This window comes from Chionomys nivalis, chromosome 26 (genome assembly GCF_950005125.1).
Source record: "Chionomys nivalis chromosome 26, mChiNiv1.1, whole genome shotgun sequence".
Lineage (NCBI taxonomy): Eukaryota > Metazoa > Chordata > Mammalia > Rodentia > Cricetidae > Chionomys > Chionomys nivalis.
In genome coordinates this window covers 33,503,236-33,526,949 of record NC_080111.1, presented here as the reverse complement: position 1 = coordinate 33,526,949, position 23,714 = coordinate 33,503,236, and the positions used below count along the sequence as shown (strand labels likewise).

Here is a 23,714-nt window from a genome sequence, read left to right as displayed (position 1 = left end):
CCTTCTGCTCCTGATTTGGACCTTGAGATTTCTGTCTGGTGCTCCAATGTGGGTCTCTGTCTCTGTCTCTTTTCATTGCCTGATGAAGGTTAATATTCAGGAGGATGCCTATATGTTTTTCTTTGGGTTGTCCTTCTTATTTAGCTTCTCTAGGATCATTAATTATAGGCTCAATGTCCTTTATTTATGGCTAGAAACCAAATATGAGTGAGTACACCCCATGTTCCTCTTTTTGCATCTGGCTTACCTCACTCAGGATAGTGTTTTCTATTTCCATCCATTTGCATGCAAAATTCAAGAAGTCCTTGTTTTTTACTGCTGAGTAGTACTCTAATATGTATACATTCCATACTTTCTTCATCCATTCTTCCATTGAAGCACATCTAGGTTGTTTCCAGGTTCTGGCTATTACAAACAATGCTGCTATGAACATAGTAGTGCATATACTTTTGTTGAAGGATAAAGCCTCTTTTGGGTATATTCCCAAGAGTGGTATTGCTGGGTCCATGGGTAGGTTGATCCCAAATTTCCTGAGACCGCCACACAGCTTTCCAAAATGGTTGGACAAGTTTGCATTCCCAACAGCAATGGATGAGCGTACCCCTTTCTGCATAGCCTTTCCAGCAAAGGCTATCATTGGTGTTTTTTATTTTAGCCATTCTGACAGGTGTAAGATGGTATCTTAAAATTGTCTTGATTTGCATTTCCCTGATTGCTAAGGAAGTTGAGCATGACCTTAAGTGTCTTTTGGCCATTTGAACTTCTTCTGTTGGGAATTCTCTATTCAGCTCAGTGCCCCATTTTATAATTGGGTTGATTAGCCTTTTACGGTCTAGTTTCTTGAGTTCTTTATATATTTTGGAGATCAGACCTTTGTCTGTTGCTGGGTTGGTGAAGATCTTCTCCCAGTCAGTGAGTTGCCTTTTTGTCTTAGTGACAGTGTCCTTTTCTTTACAGAAGCTTCTCAGTCTCAGGACATCCCATTTATTCAATGATGCCCTTAATGTCTGTGCTGCTGGGGTTATACATAAGGAGTGGTCTCCTGTGCCCATGTGTTGTAGATTACTTCCCACTTTTTCTTCTATCAGGTTTAGTGTGTTCAGACTAATATGACGTCTTTAATCCATTTGGACTTGAGTTTTGTGCGTGGTGATAGATATGGACCTATTTTCATTCTTCTGCAAATAGACATCCAGTTTTGCCAGCAAAATTTGTTGAAGATGCTCCCTTTTTTCCATTGTATACTTTTAGCTCCTTTATCGAAAATCAGGTGTTCATAGGTTTGTGGGTTTTGGTTGACTTCTCTGTTTTTATGCCAATACCAAGCTGTTTTTAATACTGTAGCTCTGTGATAGAGTTTGAAGTCAGGGATGGTAATGCCTCCAGACGATCCTTTATTGTATAAGATTGTTTTGGCTATCCTGGGTTTTTTGTTTTTCCATATAAAGTTGCTTATTGTCTTCTCCAGATCTGTGAAGAATTTTATGGGATTTTGATGGGGATTGCATTGAATCTATAGATTGTTTTTGGAAGAATTGCAATTTTTACTATGCTGATCCTCCCAATCCAAGAGAAAGGGAGATCCTTCCAATATCTGGGGTCCTCTTCAATTTCTTTCTTCAACGACTTAAAGTTCTTGTCAAATAGATCTTTCACTTCCTTGGTCAGAGTTACCCCCAAGATATTTTATGCTATTTGTGGCTATTGTGAAAGGTGATGATTCTCTGATTTCCCTCTCTGTTTCCTTATCCTTAGTGTATAGGAAGGCAACAGATTTTTTGGAGTTCATCTTGTATCCTGACACATTACTAAAGGTGTTTATCAGCTGTAGGAGTTCTTTGGTAGAGTTTTTGGGGTTGCTTATGTGTACTATCATATCATCTGCAAATAACAAAAGCTTAACTTCTTCCTTTCCAATACAAATCCCCTTGATCCCCTTATGTTGTCTTATTGCTATTGCTAGAACTTCAAGCACTATATTGAAGAGGTATGGAGAGAGTGGACATCCTTGTCGTGTTCCTGATTTTAATGGGATGGCTTGGAGTTTTTCTCCGTTTAATTTAATGTTAGCTGTCGGCATGCTGTAAATAGCCTTTATTATATTTAGGTATGACCCTTGTATCCCTAATCTCTCCAAGACCTTTATCATAAAGGGGTGTTGAATTTTGTCGAATGCTTTTTCAGCATCTAATGAAATGATCATATGTTTTTTTTCTTTCAGTTTATTTATATTGTGGATTACATTGATAGATTTGTGTATGTTGAACCAGCCCTGCATCTCTGGGATGAAGCCTACTTGATCATAATGGATAATTTTTCTGATGTGTTCTTGGATTTGGTTTGCCAGTATTTTATCGATATTCATTAGTGAGATAGGCCTGTAATTCTCTTTCTTGGTTGGTTCTTTGTGTGGTTTTGGTATCACGGTAACTGTAGCTTCATAAAAGGAATTTGACAATGACTCTTCTCTTTCTATATTGTGAAATACATTAAGGAGTATAGGTATTAGCTCTTCTTGGAAGTTCTGGTAGAATTCTGCATTGAAACCATCTGGGCCTGGACTTTTTTTGGAAGGGAGATTTTTGATAACAGTTTCTAGTTCTTCACGACTAACAGGTCTATTTAGATCGTTCACCTGGTCTTGGTTTAGCTTTGGTATATGGTACTTATCTAAAAAAATGTCCATTTCTTTTGCATTTTCCAGTTTTGTGGCATACAGGCTTTTGTAGTAAGATCTAATCATTCTCTGAATTTCCTCTGTGTCTGTGGTTATGTCCCCCTTTTCATTTCTGATCTTATTTATTTGCGTGTTCTCTCTCTGTCGTTTAATTAGTTTGGATAGGGATTTGTCGATCTTGTTGATTTTCTCCGAGAACTAACTTTTTGTTTCATTGATTCTTTGGACTGTTTTCTGTGTTTCTATTTTGTTGATTTCCTCCCTCAGTTTGATTATTTCCAGTCTTCTAGTCCTCCTGGGCATGTCTGTTTCGTTTTTTTCTAAAGCTTTCAGGTATGCTGTTAAGTCCCCAATGTATGCTTTCTCCATTTTCTTTAAGTGGGCACTTAGTGCTATGAACTTTCCTCTTAGCACTGCTTTCATCGTGTCCCATAGGTTTGGGTATGTTGTCTCTTTATTTTCATTAAATTCAAGGAAGACTTTAATTTCTTTCTTAATTTCTTCCTTGGCCCACATGTGGTTCAGTAGTTAACTATTCAGTTTCCATGAGTTTGTCGACTTTCTGGCGGTGGCATTGTTGTTGCCTTCTAACTTTAATCCGTGGTGATCTGATAAGACACAGGTGGACACTGATATTTTTGTATCTGTGGTTTTCTTTGTTTCAGAGTATGTGTTCATTTTTCGAGAAGGATCCATGAGCCTCAGAGAAGAAGGTATATTGTTTCATATTTGGGTGGAGTGTTCTATAGATGTCTGTTAAGTCCATTTTTTCATTACTTCCAATAGTTCTCTTAATTTTCTATTAGGTTTCTGTCTGATTGACCTGTCCATTGGAGAGTGAGGTGTGTTGAAGTCTCCTACTACTAGTGTGTGTGGTTTGATGTCTGCCTTGAGTTCTAGTAATAGTTCTTTTACATAAGTGGGTGCTTTTATATTAGGGACATAGATATTCAGGATTGAGATGTCATCCTGATGAATTGTTCCTGTTATGAGTATAAAGTGTCAATCTCGATCTCTTCTGATTGATTTTAGTTTGAAGTTAGTTTTGTTAGAAATTAGTATGGCCACACCTGCTTTTTTCTTAGGACCATTTGCTTGAAACACCTTTTCCCAACCCTTTACTCTGAGTAGATGCCTGTCTTTGTGGTTGAGATGTGTTTCTTGCAAACAGCAGAATTTTGGATCCTGTTTTTATATCCAATCTCTTAGCCTGTGCCTTTTATAGGTGAATTGAGACCATTAATATTAAGTGATATTAATGACCAGTGGTTGTTTACTCCAGTTATTCTTATTGTTTTTGGTAGTAGAGTTTGTGTGTCTCCCTTATTTGAGTTGTGCTGGTGAAGGGTCGCTAGATGCCTGGGTTATTGTAGGCAGTGTTGGCAATGTTGGATTCCTTGGGTTGTGATTTTCCTTCTATTACTTTCTGTAGGGCTGGATTTGTGGCTATGTATTGTTTAAATTTGTTCTTATTCTGGAATGTCTTGTTTTCTCCATTGATAGTGAACGATAGCTTGGCTGGGTATGGTAGTTTGGGTTTGCATCCATGGTCTCTTAGTTTCTGCAGTACCTCTATCCAGGACCTTCTGGCTTTCATGGTTTCCATATAGAAGTAAGGTATAAGTCTGATCGGTTTACCTTTATAAGTTACTTGGCCATTTTCCTTTGCAGCTCTTAATATTCTTTCCTTAACCTGTGTATTTTGTGTTTTGATTATTATATGGGGAGGGGATGTTTTTCCTTGATCCAGTCTGTTTGGTGTTCTGTATGCTTCTTGAATATTCAAAGGAATATCTTTCTTTATGTTGGGAAAGTTTTCTTCCATAATTTTGATAAAAATATTTTCTGGGTGTTTGAGCTGTGACTCTTCTCCTTCTTCTATTCCTATTATTCTTAGGTTTGGTCTTTTTATTGTGTCCCATATTTCCTGATTGTTTTGTGATGAGAACTTGTTGGCTTTGCTGTTTTCTTTGATCAGTGCGTTTATTTTCTCTATGGTGTCTTCAGAATCTGAGATTCTTTCTTCTATCTCTTGTATTCTATTGATTATGCTTGTTTCTGTAGGCTCTGCTCATTGATCTAGATTTTCCATATCCAGCTGGTACTCAGTTTGTATTTTCTTCCTTGCTTCGATTTCAGTTTTCAATTCTTGAACTGTTTCCATTACCTGTTTGATCATTTTTTCTTGGTTTCCCAGGGTATCATGTACGTGTTTACTCATTTCCTCAAACTTTTTGTTATACTTCCCATCCATTTCTATAAGGGCGGTTTTTACATGTTGTTTAAGGGACTCTATTGCTTTGATAAAGTCAATTTTTTCCACTTCTTCTGTGTTAAGGTGTTCAAGTCCTTCTGTCGTAAGATCATTGGATTCTGGTGTTTTCATGTTGTTTTTCAGATTATTGGGTGAATTCTTGCCGTGGTGCCTGCCCATCTCCTCCTATCGAAGCTATCTAATGGGTCTTTTAAAACCGGATCAAGTTTCCCTGCTGGGCAGGGGCTCCTTTTACAAAATGCCCTCATTCTGTTCCTGGCTCCTCTCGAGGGCCAAGATCCCTCTCACCCTTCAGAAGTGTCTTCAGGAATAGGACCAGGCTCCCCATTTGCCAGGGACCTTGCCTTCAAAAGGCCTACCTCTTTGATTTAACTGTAGTGGGACATTCTGCTCTCAGTGTTATGCGCCAGTCCCCGCCGCCTGCATCTGCCGCTGCCTGTCTTAGCTCATTATCTTAAGTGCACTTAAGAACTATGATTGTGTTATTTATCTCATTTTCTTTTTTCTAAATCAAATTACATAACAACATTATAAGCCAAGGAAAAGTTGTCTCCATATTTTGAAACATGAAGGAAATTCATTTATACGTATAGTAGTGAGGTTCTTGAAGGTCTCCAGCATCACATCTTTGTAGAGATTTTTCTGGGAAGGATTCATCAAAACCCACTCTTCCTGAGTGAAGTTGATATGTAGATCATCATAGGTCACTGCCTTCAAAAATATACCACACATGTGTACAACATAAGCATGACAGTGACATCATTGGAAATGCATACTTGTTTGAAAGTATAGTTGTATGATTCTGGTGTTTCCCACTCTTGTTCCGTGATATAGTCAGTTACTTTAGAAATAAATTGAAAAGGAGAGTCAATTCTGTCATTTCTATACACTTTGAATGGAATTTCACCTTATAAGAACAATATCTATTAACAGGGTGAGACAAGAAAAAAAATCAACAGTAAAATGTATCCATGAGAAATCTGTATGAAAAATTACTCATTACAGAAAGGAAAAAAGATAGACAAATGGGTGTATTGGTGTATTGTGCCTTTAACCACAACACTCAGAAAACAGAGGTGGGTATATTTGTCTCTGAGATGAATGCCAGTCAAGTCAATAAAATCAGGTCCAGGAGAGGTGGTAGTATATATTAAGACTTTGTCACCCTTGAAAACCTCAATAAAACAAACAATGGGACAGAAAAACTACCATGGTTTAATTGAAGTTTCTACAAAGAGTTGTTTTCACTCCAGTTCTGTAGTCATCTTCCAGACCCTGAAGTACCTTAATATAAACTGCAATACCAATAACATTTTGAAGAAAAAGAACTTCCTGTATAAAACAGTTACAAGTGGACAGATGAAAACAGTAGAAATATAAATGTTGCTCATAAATAATCAACACAGACCTGGAGAGAGGGGAGATTAATTCAGCACTCTTGCTGATCTTGAATGGAGATGGACCAATTTGCCTGTCCTTACATGGGGATTACAACTATCAATTTTTCCAGGTTCAGGATTTCTGATATCCTTTGATCACTCTCATGACCAGGTATCCATATGGTACATACCCATGCAGTCATATAAAACAGTCATATTGCCAGGCGGTGGCGGCACACGCCTTTAATCCCAGCACTTGGGAGGCAGAGGCAGGCGGATCTCTGTAAGTTCAAGACCAGCCTGGTCTACAAGAGCTAGTTCCAGGACAGGCTCCAAAACCACAGAGAAACACTGTCTCAAAAAACCTAAATAAATAAATAAATAAATAAATAAATAAATAAATAAAAATAAAACAGTCATATTGATTTAAAAACATCAAAGCAAGAAGATATTCATACAAGTGTATTTTATGACTCAAAATACTCAGGCAGTATTAATGCTATCAATCGATGGAATGGCATCCTAGCAATCTGAGTGATATTCTCTGTCAAATTATAAAATTCAAGATAAGCATAAAGCTCGGCACAGTAGCATATACTTGACATAAAAAAATACCTGCATTCAGCGCCATCATCCAATAACATAGAAACAAATAGAGCCAGGAATGATGCCTCCCTTTAGTTTCAGGAATTTAGAGCCACACAATTACTCAGATAAGCAAACAAAACAATTAAAACAGCAGGTTACCAAACTCTTGAGCACTGAATAACAACTGTTTCTGCTCTATCTTATGTTATTTAGAAGTTGACTAGGAAGGAGTTTGGGAACTTCCTGCTCCCAATACTCTAAGGAGATGAAGACACAGAGCAAAGCTATTCAGAGGCCTGCCCTTAGGCCCATGAGTTAGCAGGGACCATGAGGGTCTTCACAATACGGGGAATATGGCAGCAGGTTCCCACCCAGACTCATGGAGGTAATACCATAGTGTCTTCTGCACCTCGCCCTCTGCTCCTCCCCATCAGGAGACAGCATTCCCTCACTCATCATGTTGTGCTTCTCCATTTTGCCAAAGTTCTCAGCTCGTCATCTCTCTGTAACAGCAACTGCACCTGAGAACAGGAATCCACTGGTGACAGCTCCTCTTCAAAGCCAAGACTGAAGGGGGCTGCTCGGAAGAGACCTGTACTGCTTCTGACTGGCAGGTCACCTGGAGTGCGTGATTGGTTAGTGAGTCCTGAGGAACAAGAGCACTTCCCATAGGGCTATAGTGTGCTTAAAGAGACAGAATACTGGTTCCTGTTTCCTGTCCAATCCATTCACCCCAACAGAGAACTTCTCCAGTTCTGAAAATATATGCATTTTAATAGCACTTGCCCCTGGCTACTAAAGCAATCAATATCATCTTCTTGCACTCCTAGGAACTTTCTCTTTTTTTCCATCACACTAAGGTGATTTGTACAGTGCACTGTGCTAGGTGGGTGGAGTAATTTCCTGTGCCACAGAGGTAAGGATGCCTGGAATACTAGGAACTAAAGAGAGTTTTAAATTACAAAATGAAATATTTGTTCTGTGGCTTCATTCTGAGGTCAGATGAACTGAAGATAATTTTTACATAGTTTTCACAGGGATTTTATACAACAGGAAAGAGAAAAGCAGGAACCAGATCTCAATCAAGATGATTAGTCTTTCCCCATTGGAAAGCTGGATGATGACTCCATTGTTTATGGATTCTATTTCTGAAATTCAAAGCCAATTCCACCAAATAAATAATAATAAAAAGAGTAGTGTTAGCTGGACTGTGGTAGTGCACACCTTTAATCCCAGCACTCGGGAGGCAGAGGCAGGCGGATCTCTGTGAGTTCAAGACCAGCCTGGTCTACAAGAGCTATTTCCAGGACAGGCTCCAAAACCGCAGAGAAACCCTGTCTCGAAAAACAAAAACAAAAACACAAAAAAAAAGAGTTGTGTTCATGGAAATTTGAATACGTAGAGAATAATGGACCTAGAAAGAATGTCTTCATGAGCACTATTGTTAGCCAGCATATCTCTTTCAATGGTCAGGTGGATAAAATATACAACTGCAGTATTTAAGATTCTCTACATCAACAGTACAGGTAGAATAAATCTCAGCATTATGTAAAAAGTGAGCGTATTATAATGCCCGACAAGCTGTTGTCCAGGTAACTTAAGAACAGCTGCTTACCAATGGCAATTGAAGAATTCAATAGCTTGCTTCTCAGCCTTTTGTCTAAGATCAGGTGAAGAATCCAATCATTGTTCTGCCCACAAGGCTCTGTGACTCAGCTGGTTTTAAGTATTTAACAAAATTACAATGAAGTAGGTGCTAATGTTAGTAAAGGAATGAGTTTGGTAACAAGAGCTAGAGCACAGAGGCAAAAAAAAAGACTTTTCTTCTTCTTCTTCAAAATATTTTATATGTGACTGCTGCTACCAGAATGGGAGATGCTGATTAAAGTTAGGTCATAGTCTTTCTTTGATTCAGTTTTTGTTTTTTTGGTTTTTTTTTTTGTTTTTTTTTTTTTTTGGTGTGATTTCAAGACAGGATTTCTGTGTGTATTTGTAGAACTCATTCTGTAGGCCAGACTGATCTCAAACCAGAAAATACTACTACCTCTGCTCATGACTGATGGTGTTAAAACTGTGAACAGACATGGGCTGGAGAGATGGCTCATTGGTTAAGGGTACACAGACACCAAGAAGCTTAAGGTGGATCTTATCATCTCAAATTATACAGATTAATGGAGGGTTGTTTAAAGTAAAATCTCTCAGGTATAATCAATTCTTTGTGTATAAGATGATCCCGGGGTAGTCAGTTTTGACTACCAAAAATAGCCATTTCAACAGCCAAGACAGAAGAAATGAGAAAAAAATTCTTGCCTGCAGGAGGCACAAAGAGCATGGGAATTGTTTTCAAAACAGTGTTTTCCCCAAGAAATGAAGCATGGGGATTTTATGTAGGGAGTCTGAACATGCTCATTCAATGTTCTCCCTTTCCTGAAGCATGCTCAGTTACCATATCCACTTCTAACCATAATCACAATGTAAAAGCAGAGACATTTAGGGACATTATCCAACTTCACCAAAAGGCAGAGAGAGAACATCCAAATTAAAATCATAAATGAAAAGGTGGATATAGCAACAGACACTGAGAAAATAAAGAGAATCATTTCATCATACCTCAAATCCTGTATTCCACAAAATTGAAAAATATAAGGTAAATTGACAATTTTCTGAATAGGTACCACATATCAAAATTAAATCAAGACCTGGTGAACAATTCAAATACACCTATAACCTTCAAGTAAATAGAAACAGACATCAAAAGCCTCCCTTCACCTAAAAAAAAAGCCAAAGACTGGATGGTTTCACTGAAGAATTCTACCAGAACTTCAAAGAAGAGGTAACAACTATACTTCTCAAATGGTTACATAAAATAGAAACAGAAGGAACATTTCCACACAAACATTTCCATTTTATAATGTTAAAGTTACCCTGATACTAATTCCACACAAAGAATCAGAAAGGAGAATTATATGCCAATCACCCTCATGATCATTAATGCAAAAATACTAAATAAAATACTGACAAACTGAGTCGAAGAACACACCAAAAAAATTATGCACCATGATGAACCTAGCTTCATCCCATGGATGTAGAATGGTTTAACATATGAAGCATATGGTCTGTCAATGTAATCCACCATATAAATAAATTGAAAGAAAAAACATAATCCTCTCATTAGATGCTGAAAAAGCATTTGGCAAAATCCAACACCCCTTCACGATAAAGGTCTTGGAGACATCAGGGATACAAGGAAGATATCTTAACATAATAAAAGAAATATACAGAAAACATAGAGTAAATTAAATGGAGAGAAACACAAAATGATCCCACTAAAATTAGGAGCAATTCAAGGCTGTCCTCTATCACCATACCTAGTAAACATAGTTCTTGAAATTCTAGCTAGAGAAAAAAGAAAACAAAAGAAGATCATGGGGATCCAAACTGGAAAGGAAGAAGTTAAGCTTTTGCTACTCACAGATGATATATTAGTATAAATAAGTGAGCCCACAAACTCTATCAGGGAACTCCTACAGCCCATAAATACCTTCAGTAATTTGTCAGGAAACAAGATCAGCTCAAAAAAAAAAAAAAAACAGTAGCCCTCCTATATAGAAATAAAAAAGAAGCTAAGAAAGAAATCAGAGGAGCATCACCATTTATAATAGCAACAAATAATTTAAAATATCTTCAGGTAACAATAACCAAAGAAGTGAAAGACCTGTTATTTTAAAACTTTAAGTCTTTAAAGAAAGAAAATACAAGAAAATGGAAAGATGCTCTTGGATAGGTAGAATCAACATAATAAAAATGGCAACCCTACCAAAAGCAATTAATATATTTAATGCAATCTCCATCAACATCCCAAGATGATTCTTCACAGACCTTGAAAGCTTACTACTCAAAATCATAGAAGAAAACAAAACACACACAATAGCCAGTCTTGTGGACTGAACAATTACTGAATTCTTCACTTCATCTTAGACAAAACATTGAGAAGTGATGTCCTGGATTTTTCCAATTACCATTGGTAGGCAACTATTTTTAAGTTACCTGGACCACAGCTTGTGAGACATTCTAATAAGCCCACTTCTTACAATCATGGTGAGATTCATTCTACCTGTTCTGCTCATGTAGAGAATCTTGAATACTGCAGTTGTATATTTTATTTACCTGACCAAGGAAAGAGATGTGCTGGCTAACAATAGTGCTCATGAAGACATTCTTCTTAGCTCCATTATTATCTATGTATTCAAATTTTCATGAACACTACACTTTTTTATTATTATTCATTTGCCTGGAATTTGCTTTGAATTTCAGGAATAGAACGCATAAAGTACTGGAGCCATCATCCAGCCACCAGTTGGGTTAAGACAAATCATCTTGTTTAAGATCTGGTTCCTCCTTTTCTCTTTTCTGTTGTGTGAAATCCCTGTGAAAACCATGTTAAAAGTAACTTCAGTTCATGTGACCTCAGCATGAGGCCACAGAATAATCATCTTTTGTGACCTTAAATTTATCTTTAGCTGTTAATGTTCTGTGCACCCTTCCCCCTGTAGGACAAGAAATCACTGCTTCCACCTAGCACAGCACAGTGCACAGTACAAGCTAGCTAGCCACATTGTGTCCTGGAGGAAAAGGGGAAAGTTCCTATGGAGTGCAATATTGTGACAGTATCTCCTTTTGGAGCAAGGGGCAAGTGCTATTGAAATGCAAAGCTTGGCCAATCAAGAAAAATTTTTGACTCAGGTGGATGGAATGGCCAGGAACTACTGCTCTGTGTCTTTAAGCACACTGTAGCCCTGTGGACAGTGTTCTTGCTACTCAGACCACACCAGCCAATCAGGCCCTCCAGGTGACCTGCCAGTCAGAAACAGTGCAGGGCTCTTCCGGGCATCCACCTTCAAACTTGGCTTTGTGGAGAAGCTTGTGCCAGTTGTTTCCTGTGCTGTGGTGAAGTTGCTGCTGCAGGGAGATGATGAACTGAGAGTTTTGGTGATTTGGGGAACCACAACATGGTGAGCGAGGGATGCTCTCTAAAGATGGGGAGGAGCAGAGGGTGAGTTGCAGGAGACAGCATGGTGCATCCTTGTGGGATCTGTGTGGGAACCTGCCGCCATATTCTCTGCCTCATGAAGTCCCATGTGGTCCTATTAATTCCTAGACCTAGTGCCGTGTGCTTAATCTGCTTAGAGAATTGGGAGCTGGGTTCTGTGTGTACAAACATCTTTCTTCTAAACTTCAATAAACCATACTCAGAGAGGCCTAGTTTCTCCAGTATCTTCTCAAGATTGAGCACTTTGCATTTAACCTTTCATAAATCTCCATTTGTGTTTAACTATGTGGACGGTATCAAGGCAGCTCTCCTGTTGGGTAGCACTGCACTTCTAAGCTGCCACGTAGAAGAGTTGAATTGCTGATATAAAGGATTTTCCAATGCCTTGGAAATAGTTCAGTCTCACAAAGTAGAATTACCTGAGGGAGGATTGCCTCTAAATCACCCAAAAGATAAATGTGTTTTAATCAGCCTGTTAGAGATTAGGATGCTAGGGCACACTTTGTTCAACTGGATTGTCCAGATATTTAGCTCCAAATTACTACAGAGAAGCCACCACTGATTTAAAACCAGACATCAGGCACATCCCCATATAAAAAACCCTCTAGCAAGCTTTTCAAGAGGCATTACATGTTCCTAAACAACCTTAAGGCCTGATGTTGATCAAAGTTCCAGTTTTCTTCTTTAGGAAAGCACTGTTCTTCCAGATGGGTTTTATTTATTCCCTCAGGCAGGGAACAGGGACATTCCTAGGAGATCTAGTAACAGCCTGGGGGCTAACCTTGTGAGTTTCCCTAAGGACCTCATGTATTGATTATAAAACACAGCTCCTCCTCTAAAACCAGGAATATGCTTTGGAGAGCTGGTAATGGTCTGGTGCCAAGGCCTTTGTGGAGGGGTTCCTTAGGCCCTAAGAACCCAACCCTTTCACCATATGGAGCTATGGTTATCAGTCCCCAGGCCAGTGGCTCTTAGTAAAGTTCTTGAGATACCCTGTGTTCCAATTGAGTAGAATTGTCTGATTAACATCCCCCCCAAACTCACATGATATTGTTTAATGACTTCTTAGGGTCATCTGAGGAATTGTCAATTGAGTGTGTGCTTAGATCAGAATGTCTGGTTTCTGTCTGAAAGTGATTATGTTGATTGATGATTGATGTTGGAAGAAGACTCTTCCACTGAGTTGGCAATGTCTCTAAGCAAGTGGGCCTGGGCTGATTAAGGGGGCTAGCTGAGCACAAAACAGTGACAAAGCACAAGAGAAAACCAGGAAAGAATGGTTCCAAAGCTTTTGCCTCCAGTGATTAACTTGAGTTCCTATCCTAAGCTCCCACAGTGGTGGATTCTGACTTAGGCGTAACAAACAAATAAACCTGTCCATTACCAGAGTTGCTTTAGGTTAGACAATTTAATCACAGGAACAAAGGAGCAAGTTGGAATAAAAATGGTACCATAAAAGTGGTTTTGTTGCTGCAATGGACTTGGGAATATTGACTGTGGAAGAATTTTCAACCTAACAGGACTTTAGATGGCAAAAGTCATAGAAAACTCTACACAGCTTAACTGACTGTCATTGTAGGGCCTTAAAGACAGGAGTGTTGTGAGTAGTGGCAGGCAGTGGAGGTCAAGGTTATAGGATTTTAGTGGACAAAAGGCTCTGCAGGGAACAAAGGAGTTGGATTGGCCCATCTACCCTGAGAGACATGTGTCTTAGTTATTTCACATTAAAATCCATGGCTCCTGGAGCACAGTATGTTTTCTTAAGTTGCTGACATGGTGATGCACTCCCTCGAGCAGTGAGTCATTCAGGCTAATCTGTGTTTCTCTGGGTAATCCCTTAGTGGTCAAGGAAGTATGGAAGTTCAACAGTACAGTTGGTCTGAGACCACAATCCTGTATTCCCTGTATAGTTTGCCGTCTTCAAGATATCCTGGCAACTACACTGTATTGATCCTGGAAATTGCCATTATTTTCTGTTTCTTATAAAGATATAATGACTCTGATTGCTCTCATAACCTCATCTTGTTCTGGTCCCTCCAGCCCAAGCCTGGCTTTATTCCTTGTGGCCCTACTGATTTATTTTGGCCTGGTAAGTAAGTGCAGGAGCTTAGAAGACTTCATAAAAAGTTTGCTGGAGATCAGCTGTGTGACACTTTGGCCCCCAATCTTTCTTAATTTTTCCATGTCCTAAGAAAGTGACTAAGGCAGAATTAAAAATTATTGGACTGATACCTTAGACAAAATATTATTTCTGCTGGATGGTTATTGCTGCTGACTTCTTCAAAACTACAGTGCAAAAGAAACATAAAAAGAATGAAAAAAATCTATGTTTTTTTGAGGAAAAACACACTAGGTTGTTTCAGATGGCTGTCCAGTAGTGAAAACAAGAGGGATTTTCAAGGATTTTACACAACTAAAGAGAAGGCCCTTGCTTTACATTTAAATCTTAATAAGGAGCCCTAAAGTGTAAGGCTCTATCCAGCTAAGTTCTTAATTTATGGACAGAATATGCAAAGTAATTCCTTTTATCGAAGCAACATCATACAGAAACTGCAGTAAATTTTGTTCACGCATAGTTGGATACCCCATATGGTCTGTCCAACAGAATTCAGCTGGGGGTTCCCTGGGAAGGGATGCTGAGCTTGAGGAAATGTTAGATTAAGAGAAATGAAGACAGAAACATAAAACAGACTGAGAGGACTGAAAGTCAATATGAAAGAGCCCCAAGTTTATTTCTCAGCCAGTATAAATACTGGATATTTTATGAGTTATTCTATTTTATTTTATATGTGTTGGTGTGTAGGTATCAGATCTCATGAAACTGGATTTACAGATATTTAGGAGCTGTCATGTGGGTACTGGGAATTGAACTCAGGTCCTCTCAAAGAGCAGTCAATACTGTTAACCGCTGAGCCATCTCTCCAGCCCAAATCTATTCTACTTAGGAAATTTACTCGACATGAGACATAGCTTGTGCAAGACTTCCCTAATCTGTTTTTATGTTTTCTGCCTTATACTTTTCCCATCCTTCACATCCCCTGGAATCTCCATCTTGTAACTCTGGATAGAAATGTACCAAAATCAGAGCCATCAACTCATTTAAGAGGCTAATGAAAAGGTTGTAAAAATGGAAGAAATGTCTGACATCTCATGATTCTGTCACTGAAGATGGTCTTACTGTTTAAGGTCACTGGTTTATGTAAGAAATAATGCTGGGAAGACTTTGCTGTGTAAGTCTTCCATCTGTCCAGGTGGGTAGACTTTTAGCCTTCCACCCCTATTTAAATTGTTCAGAGTGTGGAGCCTGAACCTAAAAGACATAAGTATAAAAAATGTGAAATGCAAAAAATTATTCTAGCCTGGGTCCTCTTTGAGCATTAGTCATAGATGTATGTAAATATTATTAAATGATTTTTTCTTTATTAATCTCGCAAACATGTAGAGTGATTTCTCCCTAGGAAGTCATATTAATTCTAGAACTGCTGTACTTCTAGTATTTCAGAAAATTTTTTAACACTATCTATTTTATCTTGACATAAAAGTATTTGGTCCCTGTCTTCTCCTCTCCTGAGCAATGACCTTGTCCTACATTACACCTTTTTTTTGGGATTTTTGAAACAGGGTTTCTCAGTAGCTTTTGGTTCCTGGAACTAGCTCTTGTAGACCAGGCTGGCCTCGAACTCACAGAGATCCGCCTGCCTCTGCCTCCCGCGTACTGGGATTAAAGGCGCGTGCCACCACTGCGCGGAAACAACTTTAAAATCTTAAATGATTCTACCACCAGTTTCAAAGTTATAAATTTGAGTTATGAAACTGAATATCCATTGCAGGTAAAGGAAAAGGAAAAGGATTTGCATGTGGAGAGTGGTTTCTACCTCAATCAAGAATAGAAGCAACAGTTTTGAGTGTGCACTGCACAGAAAAAGAGGGCTGCTGGAGTCACAATTATGAAAAAGAACCTGATTGTAGTTGGAGAGCAATTTCATTACTTTCCATCATTTGTTACTTGTTTTTTTTTTCTTTTTTATGAAGACAGACCAGAGTGGTAGGTGCAGTATTTGGGAAGATCAAAGAGATGCCATGTATTCAGTGAAGGTGAAAGAAATATCCCAAATCATTACATGTAAGCCACAACCTCATGGTGATACATAGACGAATAGAAATGGATGAATTGAACATGTAAAATCTAACTAGGAATATGCCTGAGCCATTGGACAAACACTGTTGTAATTATATAGTTTGTGTGTGATTATTTTGGTGTAGGCAGCCAAAAGATGAAAGTGTAGTCCCCATTTACTTTATGACACCAAATGTTTGGCAACTAAGTCCACATAAACCCTAAGAAAGTTTAAAACAAGGGATTCTAAAAACACAAAAATGGGGGCTGGAGAGATGGCTCAGAGGCTAAGAGCATTGCCTGCTCTTCCAAAGGTCCTGAGTTCAATTCCCAGCAACCACATAGTGGCACACAACCATCTTTTTTTTTGAGGTCTGGTGCCCTCTTCTGGCCAGCAGGCATACACACAGAATATTGTATACATAATAAATAAATATTTAAAAAGAATAAAAGCACAAAAATGGAAGTCAATTGCAGCTTTCAATTACAAAAACACTCCTCATCAGAAAAGGATTACAAATACACAGTAAAAACGTTCAGATAAAAAGGCTTCTGAGTGGGTGATAGTTTATTTGATAAATGTCCATGGGCTTAAGACAGAGAGGATAAATATAGACAGAGTCATAGATTAAAAATAGTTTTTTAAGGAATTTACACTGAGGTACTTAAAGAAAAAGTAAGTAAAACAATTAATGGGCCTTGAAAAGATAGAAAATACACACAGAGTCTGGGTTACACATTGTGCTTTCTTTGAGTTTTTGGACTGCAGAGAGAGACATTTGATTTAGGGGCTGCTATGGTAACCCCACATATATGTTAAAGGTATCTTGACTTCAAAATTTGAGCCTAAGGGCTTGTTACTTTGGAAAAGAGGCTCTGCTTTCGCTGCCACAGAACTTACAGGCTAATGCTATGCCCTGGGTTTTTTGATTGAGTTGAAAACGATTATATCATTAAAGTTTTCCTTAGTTATGGTGTGTGTAAATTATATATAAAAGTTTAGACTCACAAATGATGGAGGGGGTCTTGTATTAATCTGTTGCTTTCATTGGTTAATTAATAAAGAAACTGCTTGGCCTCTGATAGGGTAGAATTTAGATAGGCGGAGTAAACAGAACAGAATGCTGGGAGAAAGAAGCCGAGTCAGGAGTCGCCATGATTCTCTCACTCCAGACAGACTCAGGTTAAGATCTTTATTGGTAAGCCAGCTCGTGGTACTACACAGAATATTAGAAATGGGTTAGATCAATATGTAAGAGCTAGACAAAAAGAGGCTGGAAGTAATGGGCCAGGCAGTGATTAAAAGAATACAGTTTCCATGTAATTATTTCGGGTAAAGCTAGCTGGGTGGCAGTGAGAAGCAGCCCTGCCGCTCCCATCTTCAAAACACAAAGATAAGATAGATTTCACCTTAATTTGCCAGTTTTTCCTTTGCATTTATCTAGTTTTTTTTTTAATCTCCAGAATTCCTTCAGCTTTCATTCTTTTACTTGCTTCTATTCCAATTTTCAGTTCTTGAACTGATTTATTCATTTCTGTCAACTGTTTGCTTGTTTGACTTTCATTAAGGAGTTTATTATTATTCTCCAAGATTTCATTTATCTTTCCCTTGCTTATTTTAATGAATTCATTCACTTCCTTCTTAAGGACACATAACATCTTCATAGTTGATCTAACTTATTTGTACATGGACTGTGTTTGAATATTCAGGGTGTGCTGTAGGAGGAGAGTTTGAATATGGTAGTGACATATTGTTCTGTCTGTTGTTAATCATGTTATGCTGTTGCCCAGGTGTCTGGGTTTGAGGTGACTGCAGGTCTAGGTGCCAGTATCTCTGTTTGTCTTTGTTGGATGCATGTTTGGTTCTTTGGTTTCTATTTACTCTTTGGTATTCTGGTCTGTGTTGCCTATGATAGAAGTAGCTTTTTTCCCCATTTTGCAGTCTGGAAGTCATTCAGTAGGCATGACATTCGTACTGCCTAAGCATTCGGAGTCATTGAATTATAGGTGCATGAACTTCTTCCTGCTTGTTATGCTTACTTTACATTTTTAAAATTAATATAACTATTTTATGTATGGGCATGACTATGCACCACATGAGTACCTGGTCATCAACATGATCAAAGGATCTAAGAATTTGTGAACTTGGAATAATGGATAGTTATGATTCCCAAATAAGTACTGGCAATTCTGCCACATCTATTCAAGATCATCAAAAGCTAGGTACTACTTAGTCATCCCTCTCCCAGCCTGGGTTTATTATTTATGCCCAAGATATATATTGCTAATGTTTCATCTGTCCATTTGTAACTGTTTTAAACATAAAACTCCGTTTGTAAAATGTTATTGGTATTACAGTTTAAATTAGGGCACTTTGGATGTTTGGAAGATAAATAGAAAAGTGAAGTGAACACATACGTTTTTGTAGGAACTTCAGTAAAAACCTCTGAGTTCTTCTGTTCTTCTTGCTTGATTCGCTGATTTTTGCAATGGAGACTGCCTTTTTTTGTTTGTTGTTTGTTTATTGTTTATTTGATTTTTGAGACAGGGTTTCTCTGTAGCTTTGGAGCCTGTCCTGGAACTAGCTCTCCTAGAACAGGCTGGCCTCAAACTCACAGAGTCCCACCTGCCTCTGACTCCTGATTACTGGGATTAAAGGCATGCATCACCACTTCCTGGATGATAGGGTCTTACTATGTACTTCCACCTGTCCTGAACCTGATTGCATAGACATGTCTGGCATTTAACTCAGAGAAAAACATACCTGCCTCTGCTTTTGAAGGTCTGATCTTCAAGGCATGAGTCAATACACCCAGTTTGTCCAACTTATTTTTCTATTTGTAGTTAGTTAATCTTCATAAAAATTTCTCATTTGTACTATGAACTGTTGATCTGTTTCCTTGTTTCTCTCTGCTAATAGATATTTCTCTTGTAAGGTGATATCTCATTCAAAGAGTACAGAAATGACAGAGAAGACTCTCCTATTCAATTTCCTTCTAAAATTACTGTGTATGTCTTGGAATATGATTAGGGAACAGCAGAATTTCATGACTATCCTATCAAAGAAGTATACATTTACAATGTTGTCACTATCATGTCACTATCATATATGGCATATATTAGAAGGCAGTGACCTATGATGATGTGCATATCAACTTCACTGAGGAAGAGTGGAATTTGCTGGATCCTTCCCAGAAGAATCTCTACAAAGATGTGATGCTGGAGACCTACGGGAACCTCACTACTATAGGTAAAAATTAATTTCCTTCATGTTTCAAAATAAAGGGACAATGTTACCTTGGTTAATGATATTCTTCAATAATTTTATTTAGAAAGGAGAAGAAGAATGAGGTAAATAAAGCAGGCATGGTTCTAAGGTTTACTTAAAATAGCTACTTAAATGTTGCACAATATTCAATATTATAACATACATTTTCTGGTACTGCATTTTAGGATATATTTGGGAAGAACATAATAGTAAAGAACATTGTCAACGTTCTAGAAGACATGAAAGGTAATTTTCTTGTGCATGCTGAAAACAATGAGCCTCTGATGAAATGATGATGTGTCCTAGAAGATTTAAATAAAGGCAACAGTGTGAATAAGCACAGTTTTAAGTGCATTTATGATTATTAACTTCTGAAAAATATAAAATTTCATGTAGGTGAATTGCATTTTCAAGGCATCCTTTTAATTAAAAAGACACGTGAGAAATGGCTAAACAGAAATCACCATTTGAATCATTGCACCATGAGAGCTATTCTGTAGATCTGGCAATCCATTTATTTCTTGCTACTCATAATACAAAATGTGTATACATTGAAGTGATGATAAGTATATCTGCAAGACTTTTTACTAAACCGAGAACACATAGTAAATCTTGTAATACTCATATACTTCTTACTACTATATTAAGATTGGTGACAGAAGCAGTTAGAGTTAAGTGGCAGTTGTTGTGAAGAAACTTTAATACCTCTACCACACATCTACGAGAAATAGAAAGTCACACCGTGATAATTCAGTGTGGAAATTTTTTGTTTGTGATTCTTCCTTTACTGTGTATACCACATATTACTCTCGATGCAAGCCTATGAGCATAGGAATATGGGAAAATGAAGCATACCTCTCTCTAAAAACAATTAGAAGATAAGCATTAGTCCCCATGTTGAGTATCCTTGCTGAAATTGATTCAACTATATAAATAATTGGTTTTCACACATCACTGTTAATACATAAACAAACTCAGAGTGCAGAGAAGCCACACAAGTTCTAGAATTGTGCAAATACTTCTGATTGTCCTAGTTCAGTTAGCAAATGTAGTATGATTCACAGTATAGGACAATTTAAGAATGTAATAAAGTTGTTCTGAGGTTATCCAGTTCTCTTCAAATATGAGAAATATGTCAAAAAGAAAAATGTTTCTGTAAGCCAGGCGGTGGTGGTGCACGCCTTTAATCCCAGCACTCGGGAGGCAGAGACAGGCGGATCTCTGTGAGTTCGAGACCAGCCTAGTCTACAAGAGCTAGTTTCAGGACAGACTCCAAAAACCACAGAGAAACCCTGTCTCTAAAAAAACCAAAAAAGAAAGAAAGAAAGAAAAATGTTTCTGTAAAGATGAAAAGGTAAACCATGTAATAAAGGAATTTATTATGACAGGTATCTTCAAAAATGCAAAACAACTTAATTAAAGAAGAAAGCATGAGTTTAAACAGGTTTAAAACCTTAATATCTGATTTCTATTTACAATTGGAATAAATTATAAAATTAATACATAGAGATATGTAGGGTTCAATTCAGTATTGAATGTGGTAAAGCTTTTATATGTTCCAATTATGCTTGCAGGATTGAAAGAAGTAATTCTGGAAAGAAACGTTCAGTACATCCTCAATGTGTTAAAGCCTTGGCATATGACAGTCAGCTTCAGAGGAATAAAAGAACACATGATAGTAAGAAAGCCTATGAATCTAATCGGTGTAATAAAGTCTTTGTTCATCACAATGCTCTTCAAATGCACAAAAGGACACATACTGAAGAGAAACCCTGTGAATGTAATCAGTGTGGTAAAGCCTTTGCACAGCCCTGTAATATTCAATTGCATAAAATAAGACATACTGGAGAGAAACCCTATGCATGTAATCAGTGTGGAAAGGCCTTTGGAGGGCCCCATACCCTTCCATTGCATAAAATAACAAATACTGGAGAGAAACCCTATGAATGTAATCAGTGTGGTAAGGCCTTTGCTCACCACAGTGCTCTTCAAAGGCATAAAAGATCCCATACTGGAGAGAAACCCTATGAATGTAATCAGTGTAATAAGGCCTTTGCTGAAAACAGTCATCTTCAAAATCATAAAAGAATACATACTGGAGAGAAACCTTATTCATGTACTCAGTGTGGTAAGGCCTTTGCATATCACAGCAATCTTCAATCGCATAAAAGAACACACACTGGAGAGAAACCCTATGAATATTATCAGTGTGGTAAGGCCTTTGCTCAACACAGTGGTCTTCAAATGCATGAAAGAACTCATAGTGGAGAGAAACCCTATGAATGTAATCAGTGTGGTAAGGCCTTTGCACGTCACAACAATCTTCAATTGCATAAAAGAACACACACTGGAGAGAAACCCTATGAATGTAATCAGTGTGGTAAGGCCTCTGCTCAACACAGTGCTCTTCAAATACATGAAAGAACACATACTGGAGAGAATCCCTATGAATGTAATCAGTGTGGTAAGGCCTTTGCTCAACACAGTGCTCTTCAAAGTCATAAAAGATCACATACTGGAGAGAAACCCTATGAATGTAATCAGTGTGGTAAGGCCTTTGCTGAAAACAGTACTCTTCAAAATCATAAGAGAACACACACTGGAGAGAAACCCTATGAATGTAATCAGTGTGGTAAGTCCTTTTCTCAACACAGTAATCTTCAAAGGCATAAAAGATCCCATACTGGAGAGAAACCCTATGAATGTAATCAGTGTGGTAAGACCTTTGCTCAACACTGTCATCTTCAAAGGCATGAAAGATCCCATACTGGAGAGAAGCCCTATGAATGTAAAGAGTGTGGTAAGGCCTTTTCTCAACACAGTAATCTTCAAATGCATAAAAGATCCCACACTCGAGAGAAACCCTATGAATGTAATCAGTGTGGTAAGGCCTTTGTTCAACACAGTGCTCTTCAAAGGCATCAAAGAACACACACAGGTGCGAAACAGTATGCGTGAAATGAGTTGGAAAAGTCTTTTCATGTCTTATTCATCTTCAAATGCAGAAAAGAAAACAGATTGGAGAGAAACTTGTGAATGGAATTTGTTTTTCAAATCCTTTGTCATAATAATCTCCAAATACATGAAACAAACCATCCTGGCGAGAATCAGTAAACTTAAGGAGTGTAGTCTTCAAAAACATGAGAATAATCATACTGTAGTGAAAAAATAAACTTAGTGTGGTATATGTTTTGCAGTTTTTACATGTTAAAAACTCTTTGTGTGTAATCAATCTGATAGTGTTTACGTACCTGAAGCCATCACCCTTACAGTCTATTAACCAACAGTATTTATTCTGTAAAAAAAATGATAGTGTCAACAATCTGTTCAAGCATTATGATACCAGCTTTTATTATATTTGCACCAGGAAACTGATGGACAAAACCTAATTCGTGGGTCTGGAGAGATGGCTCAGCAGTTAAGAGCACTGCCTGCTCTTCCAAAAGTCCTGAGTTCAATTCCCAGCAACCACATGGTGGCTCAGAACCATCTGTAATGAGACCTGGTGCCCCTTCTGGCCTGAAGGCATACACACAGACAGAAAACTGAGACTACTGTACACATAATAAATAAATAAATCTAAAAAAAAACTAATTTGTGATTTTATAAAATCTTATGGGAAGGAGATAGAGCCAGGATAAGAATCACAACCTGGTACTGAAATGCGATACAAAGGAAAACACTTTGCCCCTAAATCCAGAACTGGTGAAAGATACAACATCACCCTGAAAACAGTCAAACATAAAAAACAGACAGTGAAAGAAATCTGCTTTGACTCTCAAACCAGCGCCAAAGAAATACATGTTTTCCAAGACATGGTTTCTCTTTAGCTTTGGAGTCTGTCCTGGAACTAGCTCTTGTAGACCTTGCTGGCCTTGAAATCACAGAGATCTGTCTCTGCTTCCCAAGTGCAGGGATTAAAGGCATGCCTCACACCCAGGCAGGTGGCTTTCTAATTTTCTGAGAAATAGCCATACTGATATCCAATGTAGCAGACTGAGTTTGTAACCCCATCAGAAATGGAGGAGTGTAGGGCCCGGGTCTACCCTTGTTCTGGGGTGCATCTTGGGGACAGTTTCTGGTCAGCCAGCTAACTAAAGCATTCTGTTTGTTCCTGTGCTCCCCCTGCCCTACCTGGTGATTAGCTGTAAGGCATTGTTGACTCCATCTTTGGCATGGTAATTTCCTACCTGCCTGGGAGGAAATCCTTGTGTAGCAGCTAGGTACATAAGGATTTCCCCAAGGTTGAATAAACGGCATTCAGCTGATCTCCTTTCAAATGACCCAGGTCTCTTTGTGTGTTCTTTCAATTTCCAGGCCCTTGCCTGACTCGTGTACTGTACAGTGGCGCCTGAATTGT

General features: G+C 38.1%; 1 protein-coding gene across 1 annotated transcript; it reads left to right on the top strand.

The window, feature by feature from the left end:
• The first annotated feature begins 7,246 nt into the window (after positions 1–7,246).
• LOC130866829 (zinc finger protein 431-like) lies at positions 7,247–22,312 on the top strand. The gene is made up of 6 exons (XM_057758453.1): positions 7,247–7,304; positions 11,742–11,931; positions 14,010–14,058; positions 19,213–19,336; positions 19,540–19,600; positions 20,929–22,312. The coding sequence occupies exons 1-6, from the start codon at positions 7,247–7,249 to the stop codon at positions 22,310–22,312; spliced, it is 1,866 nt and encodes a 621-aa protein (XP_057614436.1).
• Positions 22,313–23,714: the final 1,402 nt, after the last annotated feature.